The sequence below is a fragment of the Nicotiana attenuata genome, chromosome 9 (genome assembly GCF_001879085.1).
Source record: "Nicotiana attenuata strain UT chromosome 9, NIATTr2, whole genome shotgun sequence".
In the NCBI taxonomy this organism is placed as follows: Eukaryota; Viridiplantae; Streptophyta; class Magnoliopsida; order Solanales; family Solanaceae; genus Nicotiana; species Nicotiana attenuata.
In genome coordinates, this window is record NC_031997.1 from 15,070,479 (window position 1) to 15,079,037 (window position 8,559).

An 8,559-nucleotide genomic window follows, 5' to 3' on the forward strand; every position below is an offset into this window, starting at 1 on the left:
ATAGTACACTATACTAGTATACTATATTTATTATATTTACATGAAGAAGTAGTACTATATATACTACAAAACAAGATTTTTCAAAATGAGGGCCCCACCCTCAATGACCACCAACGGTCATATTAATTGCACAAATGACCACTTACTGGTCATATTAATTGCACAAATAGCCTTTTTTTTAAAAAAATTACAAAACTAACCTTCTCTAACACTATAAGTACCCCCCTCCCTCTTCTTCATTTCAATACTCAATACTCATTTCTCAATCTAAATTTCTCTCAATCTCCAATTTTCAAGACTTCAAGTCTCAATCTCAATTTTCAAGTTAAATCATGCCTCGTTCGGAAAGAGTGCGCTTGTTTGTGTCGCAATACTATTGAAGTGCTTGAAGAAAATGAAGAAGGCCAAATATTAAAGTGCAAGAACTGTGGAAGAGTCTTAAATTTTCGTTCAGGGTGTACCACAGGCATTTTAAGGAGGCATATAAAGTATCGTGTTGAGGGTATTTATCCGCAAATTCGTCTTTAAGATTTTTCAACAATTTGTGTTATTTTAAAATTATTAGACGTATTTATGCTTCATGTTGTACTTTGTTATTAATTTATTATGCATGCCAATTTAGTTTTACTATTGATTTGTTATTTTACATTTTCGTCAAACACTTTAATAATTAGATTTCTATATTATATATACCACATATATTTATATAGCCATGCATAAGAGCAATTTACATATATACATACACATATGGTTTACAAGAAATTGCCCTAAATAAAAAAAATTAAAAAAAAAAAAGCCCGGAAATAAAAAAGCCTGTTAGGCCCGCTAAGCCCACGAGCCCGGCCCATTTAGCCCAGGACCATATGGGCTTAGGCCCGTCACGGGCTGGTCCTACCCGTTGAGCCCACGAAGCCCGGGACCTCCAGAGCCCGGGACCGCTAAGCCCAGACCCGTTTAGCCCGGCCCGTTTAGCCCATTTAGGCCCGGGCCCGGGACCACATACAGCCTTACTTCCATTCCAACCAATGATGGTTGGAAGAGGACTTCAGGGCAACGGAATCTCACTGCACCAATATTAATGACTTGTCTATCAGGAAGCTCATAGCCCTTCTCAACTGATTTTGAGCAATTTTTTGCCTTTTCAATCTCCTGTTCAAAATCAAGTGCAACATAAGCAGTCCTCTCCTTCATATATGAGCTAAATGGAAAAGCACTCTCCGCGAGAATCTTCACGAGATAATCTGTAAGATGACGGCCACCAAGATTTAATCGTGAGATAGCATGCGGAAGTGCATGCCCCTCATAGATTGGGACAGTTTGGCTTACACTAGTACCAGAGTTAAGCACAATACCTTGTCAGAGAACAACAAATAAATTAGTGACTGGCTAAGACAGTAGTGAACCAGCATATGCTGATATACCATCTGCTGCTTACCAGTAAGACGACCTCTAGCATATAGAGAAAGAACAGCCTGGATTGCGACATACAGAGCTGGCACATAGAATGTCTCAAACATGATTTGAGTCATTTTCTCTCGGTTAGCCTTAGGGTTACATGGTGCCTCAGTCAGAAGAACGGGATGCTCCTCAGGAGCAACACGGAGCTCATTGTAAAATGTATGGTGCCAGATTTGCTCCATATCACCCCAGTTGTTTACGATACCACATTCAATCGGATATTTTAGAGTCAGCATACCTCTTTTAGACCAAGCTTCATCACCAGCATAGGCATCTTTTTGTCCCATTCCAACCATGACGCCACTGTGACGAAGACGACCAACTAGAGTTTCAAAAACAGCCCTTGGAGAATCATCCCCAGCAAAGCCGGCCTAAAAAAACAAACAAAACACTTATGATTCATTAGCAGGTCACATAGGGGGCAGTACAGCAAACACCACGCATGGAGCTGAAACTGCAAGCGGTTTGTTCTAACAAACCATGCACCGTCCAGTTCCGTTGTAGATAACAACTGGTTGATCATCCTTCCAATAAGCCATCTTGTAAGAGACTTCAAACACTTGTTCTGTAAGTATAACTTAGGTGAGATTGACATGTAAAAATACAGAGTCAAAGTGAAAATTGTTTACATATCACCTCAGTAATAGGAATTTCTTCCTTAATATATAGTTTGATTCTCCTTTTTATCTCCTTTCAAGCTCAAGGTGAGATAGATTTTCCAATTTCTAGTACAAATCACCAGCTATTAGCACATGAACCTTCTCTCTGACTCTCTGAAACAACGAGAGCAAATGAAAGAGCAATTTGAAGATATGTCATCATGTAATTAAAAAGCCCATCATATGGATTTTCAGAAATACTAATTCTTCTTCCTGCCAATGGAAAAAAAAGAGCAAAATGCTGTTTAGCTAGTGGTACTTCCCAAAATAACATGTCCCCGCTCTATACCAAGATATGTTAAAATACTTAGAACCTGAAGAAAATCCACATTCATAAAGAATGGTGATGAACCTAAGACACAGAATGTTAGGCTCATAGTCGCATTAATGTAACGAATAATTCTCCTAGCAATCAATAGTCTCATCGGTCTTCGACTTTCTCTTTTGTAATCACTTGCAAATTCGTACACAAATTTCTAAGTAAAAATTTAACATGTGAAGACAATGTGGGTCATCTGAACCAAATTATGTTAGTGAAGACACTCATAAGCTTGTGTAATGAAATAATCAATATCACATTCTTATTTTTTTTAACCAATTTATGACAAAGATGATGTAGATAAATTCTATGGATCAAAACATATATGTTCAGCAACATTTGACATTTGGACCAGAACCACATGAAATCATCATACAATGTGTCAAACTGAATCTAAAATCAAGACTCAGAAACCCAAAATTTAGTGAACTGCTCGTTTAGCAACCAATACCAATGCACATAAATACATGTGAAACGGAAAAAAATCAAATTCGAGAACGAGTTAAAGGACAGAAAATGATCGATCATCAAATGGAATTGAAGCTTACTTTTATGGATACGAACCCATTGCTAGTTCAGTATTGAGCGTCCAAGGAACAGAATAAATTAGAAAACAGGAAAAAAGTTATCCTGCCTTTACAGAAAATCAATGGATATATTTTCCTCGGTAACAAAAATGACCTTATATTTTCCATAATATTTAGGAGAGAGAAGCTAGAATCCAAACACTCCTATACTATTGACGCGTGTAAATAATTGTAAATGAAATAAAAACTCAAGTTTTCAATCAAATCATTATTGCTCTTGGGCTTTATTTTTCTTTTTCTCGTTTTCTTCTTTACCGAATAACAAACCAAATCTTTTGTTTATTGCTTTTATTACGTAAAAATTCACGGCGCTCATTTGATCGTCCCATTTAACCTATATCTTTTTTTTAAAATTTTAAGTTGTACCTACTTTTTAAATAACTTTAAGCATCTTTTTCCTCTTTCTTTCTTCTTCGTGTGACAGTGATTTTATATGGTATTTGTGAACATATTTTAAGATAGCTTATGATGTTTTACAATGGTGAGTTATCATGACGCTTTATTTTTTACTATTGCTTAGGGTTCTTCTTCTTCTTTTTATTAATTGCAAAATGGATTATTGTTGTTTTGATAAATTGATTATTGGGTTTGTTCTTGATGATATTTAGAGGCTATGTTTCAAAGTTGAGCTCATTTGGAGTAGATTTATATATTAAATCTTATATAGGATTATTATAATTCGAAAAACAAATTTCTGTTTATAGGCAATTTGCACTTAAGACCAAATATTTGCACTTCAGGCCTATTTGGTCTTAAGTGCATGAAAACATTGGTTGCACTTTAGACCTTTTGGCCTTATGTGCACCTGAAGTGCAATTTTTCATTTCAGACTTATTGGTTTTAAGTGCATTAAATTGTTTGTTGCATTTCAGACCTTTTGGCCTTAAGTGCATTTGAAGTACAATTTATCACTTCAGACTTATTAGTTTTAAGTTCATGAAACCATTGGTTACACTTTAGACCTATTTGGCCTTAAGTGCATCTGAAATGCAATTTTTCACTTCAGACTTATTGGCTTTAAGTGTAGGAAAACGTTTGTTACACGTAAGACATTTTGGCCTTAAGTGCATCTGAAGTGCAATTTTTAACTTCAGACTTATTGGCCTTAAGTCCATGAAACCATTGGTTACACTTCAGACCTATTTGGCCTTAAGTGCATCTGAAGTGCAATTTTTCACTTCAGCCTTATTGGCCTTAAGTGTAGGAAAATGTTTGATGCACTTCAGACCTTTTGGCATTAAGAGCATTTGAAGTGCAATTTTTCACTTCAGACTTATTGGCCTTAAGTGCATGAAACCATTGATTGCACTTCAGGCCTATTTGGCCTTAAGTATCTGAAGTGCAATTTTTTCACTTCAGACTATTTTTTTTTAGTTTCAAACCTAATAAGTCTGAAGTTGATCGTAAAGTGAGTAAGCTTGCAATTTTTTTTGCAAAGTGGGTATAGGTTCAATTGTGACCCCAAAACTGGGTATAGATACAAAAGCTTTTATTATTCTACCTCCATATTGCACCTTTTTTTTTAACTTTGATCGCAAAAATATATTAATAAGTATTTTGAAATAAAATTTATATATTTGAAACTATATAAAAAGTAGTATTAATCACAATCATTAACAATTTAAAATAATTAAAAAAAATAAAATCACGATTAAAGAAAAACTCATTTATCTCTCAAAACCAAAACTATATCACATAAATTGGGACATAAAAAGTAATACCAATTACTAGTTGTTTATTTTTTATTTACATGCTTTGATCATGTTCTACGGCGCACCAGAGTGTGGCTAGTCAATTAGGATTTAGTCTTAGAATGCTAGTGGCTATCTACTAGTGCCGGACTTCATCTACTGGTTATTGTTTTACTTTTCATCTATTTCGTGTTTCTTATGATGTAGTTAATTTTTCTATGGTTTTATTGATGGTACTAATATATCGTCTCTTTTTGTCTTTTTTAGCCGACGGTCTCCCGAAAACAACCTCTCTGCCTCTCGGTGTAGGGGTAAGGTCTGCGTACACATTACCCTCCCCAGACCCCACTAGTGGGATTACACTGGGTCGTTGTTGTTGTTGTTGTATGCTTCGATCATGGATATGAAGGATAAGTTTTATTATATATAGGAAAAATATATAAGTGCCCCCTGATCTATAGTCGGATTTCCAACTACACACTTCAACTTTGCGGGGGACTATTATCCTCCCCCTCCCCCCCCCCTCCCTACCCCCCCCCCTCGAATTATTTTAAAGTAGAATGAACATCCCCTTGAGAGATGACGTGGCACAGAAAGTGTGTTCACTTTCTTGGAGGCGTGTGAGAGCATAAAATTTCCTTAGAATTTTATTAAATGTCTACATATGTCTTTTTACTATTGGATACTTTACAATTAGTTATATTTTATTAATAAAATAATCTCTAACACATTTAATTATTTTCGGCCACTGTAAGAGATTCCCACAAGAACTCTGGCGAACTCCTTGCTAGAAAAAATGGAGTCCAGCTCACCATTTTCATCTTCGTTCACTTTTATTTTTACCCGTACATCCCCATTTTTCAGCGATAACAAACACCCAGTAAAAACTACCAACTAGTGAATTAAAATACGAAGATAATGATGGTTTGATAACTCTAAAACTTGAGAGTATCAAAACCACCGGCGACGGTTTTGTCTCCAACGATGATAACGATTCTAATCCTCTAAGAAGTTCTTGAGGATTAATATATCCATCTTTCTTTTATGTTGTACTCTAATTGATCGAGTGTTAATTAGTTGAAATTATGTTTATATTAATGTAATAAAGTTCTGTGGTTATGGGGGGAAAGAAGGTGGCTAATGCGATAATAGGTGAAATAAAAATGGTGGAAGTCAAAAAAAAATTTTGGAGGTGATAAAGATATTATTTCTGGTAAAGCCGATATGATAATGGTAATTTTTGGGGATGTTGATAATGGATGCGAGAGAAGGAATAGATAAAGAAAGGAGAAGATTGAAAACACTGGAAAAAAAATTTAATTTTAGCGTGTACTCTACCACACAACATATATGTGGTTGTGATATTTTAAGGATAAATTTATCCTGTTTTAAAATAGTTTAGGAGGTAATAAGACTCCCATAAAATTTAATTGTGTAAATGAAAATCTGACTATAGGTCAGAGAGTACTTATGCCTTTTCCCTTATATATACCTCTAGTCAATACTTGAGGAGTTTCACAAATTTCACCTTCCCCATTTTCAATTCTCGAAAAAGAACTCTACCAGCGCATTAAAATGAAGAGAAAGAAGGAAAAGAATTGGAGAATTTGGTTAAATGACAATATTGCCCATCTTTTAAAGTTTTAGCAAGGGTGTTATTTAAGATTAAAGAATCTATATCTATATCTATCTATATTATTATAAAAGCAAGAATATTACACGCTAAATGTTGAACGACAAAAATATCCTTCAAATATTGATAGACTCTTTTAACCTTAGTAAATTAAATTAAGCTCCATTGCATCTTGGACAAAATAGTAACATTCCTAATATTATGGTTTTCGAAGGTAAGTATATTTCAATTTTTATAGGATTCTAATACCAATCAGGTGTCCTGCATATTAGCGAAGACACACAAATCCCACGCCATTAAACCACTATATAAAGTGATACAAATTACATTCTGCAACAATCTCTCCCCAATTTGTACGAGACCCAGAGGCAGTTTATGTAGTGTTAACTTCATATTTGTTGTGTGTCCTATTATCTAAAGTTTTCTTTCCTTTAATGCTTCTAATCATCTTTCTACTTGCTAGCATAATTCTTTTCTAACATCGTGTTAGTTTTGCTTGTCTTGTATCTTTACTTTCGATTGTTGATTTTGTTTTTCTCCAAACGGGGACTAATTTGTGTAATGTTGAAAACATGAAATTCTTTCCCTTTAACGTTTTCTTTTTCTTTTTGTCCCTATTTGTCTTGCCTTTTTTTTGTGGGGAGGTTCTAGGGTCTTGAAACTAGAGTTTTGGCATCTATCATGAGTGATGGAGTATGCTTTCGAGGGATTGAGTCTTGATGGCGGCAAAGATCAATCAAAAAGTTTCAAGAACAACGTCAATATAGTCAAATAAATAACGGAAAAGACCTAAATATGCCATTCAACTTTTAGAAATGATCTATGCATGTCATCCGTTAAAAAAATGCTCATTTCATGCCACTGCCGTTAAAGAAATGGACCATCCATGTCATTATTGACTAACGGCAGTGGCATGGATGAGCCAAATAAAAATTGAGCCGTTAGTCAATAATGGCACGGATGGGCCATTTCTTTAACGGCAGTGGCATGAAAATAGCAAATTTTTTAACGGATGGCATGGATAAACCATTTCTGAAAGTTGAGTTGCATTTTTAGGCCTTTTCCGAATAAATAATGAACAGCAACGTACCTCAGCAAGAAGACCCTATATATTGGGACTGTATGTTTCTTGCATTGATAATTAAATCGAGAATTAAATCTTTTCATGAAGCAAATTATACACTTTTAATGATTTAATAATTTTGCGATACTTGAAAGATGGACGTAAAGCATTCTATACATAATTCTTCTGGTTTTCTTATTAATTCTGAATTAGATAAATAATATCTATTTATGTGTGTATAGTCCTAGACTTTCTGTAATCGGAAAAGGGCCAGAACTATCCCTATCATTTGCTAAATGGTTTATAAATACCCTCCGTTCGTCTATCCAAAAAAAACACACGAAGTTAATTCTATTAACAAAAATACCCCCGCGACTAAAGGCAGAACTGATGGAGTGTGTTTTTTTGAACGGATAGATGGACGGAGGGTATTTATAAACCATTTAGCAAACGATAGGGATGGGTTTTTCATTTAATGACGTGACAATTTTTAATTGGGCCACGTGGCATTATTGACCAAGAATCAAATATGGGTCTTATTTTTACCCATTTACCTGGTCCGACCCTATTTATTTGACCCGCCTAATTATTTTCTTTCTTTTTCTTTGCTTTTTTTTTCCCTCTCTTTTTGACCCATTTGCATGGTCCCCCTCTTCTTCTTCTTATGAACATCCCAAAGGTAACCCTTTACTTCTTTTTTTTTTTTTTACCTTTTATAGATTCAATTTTTATCCTAGAATGTGATAATTTCAAGCTTTTTAGCACCTTGGTTTCAATTTTCTTGTGTGCTTGTATCAGTTATATGTAGTTGTTTTTTCTCTGTTATTTCGTGGCTCTTTTTTCTTCTTATGAACAATCCAAAGATTTCCATTACTTGTCCCTTTCAAAGTTTCAATATTTCTCCTAGATTTGATTGATATATTTGGACAATTTTAGCATTTGGGCTCAATTTTTTTGTTTCAGATTTTTGGTTTGTTTTGATCCTTGTCTTCTTACTTAACAACCCAAATGTATCTGTTGATTTTCCATTTAAGAGTTTCAATACTTATCCTGAGTTTGATTGGAGAAATTTCAGAATCTGGTTTTAATTTCGGGTTATTTGATTTTGGGTTTTATCTATTCTTTAATTAATTTGTTATTGTGTGTATG

General features: G+C 34.5%; 1 protein-coding gene across 2 annotated transcripts in view; it reads right to left on the reverse strand.

Annotated features, from left to right (window-relative positions):
* The window catches only part of LOC109232083 (actin-like), a 7,849-nt gene extending 4,775 nt beyond the window's left edge, over window positions 1–3,074 (reverse strand). The window contains exons 1-5 of one of the 2 annotated variants that reach the window (XM_019397745.1): window positions 2,985–3,074; window positions 2,095–2,231; window positions 1,938–2,023; window positions 1,436–1,829; window positions 1,170–1,352 (exon numbers count right to left, since the gene is read on the reverse strand). In XM_019397745.1, coding sequence (XP_019253290.1) covers window positions 1,170–1,352; window positions 1,436–1,829; window positions 1,938–1,997 — 637 coding nt within the window. In that variant the 5' untranslated portion in view covers window positions 1,998–2,023; window positions 2,095–2,231; window positions 2,985–3,074. Of the gene's footprint in view, window positions 1–922; window positions 1,353–1,435; window positions 1,830–1,937; window positions 2,024–2,094; window positions 2,331–2,984 lie in introns of those variants that run through there. The other variant, XM_019397744.1, reaches the window with a different exon arrangement.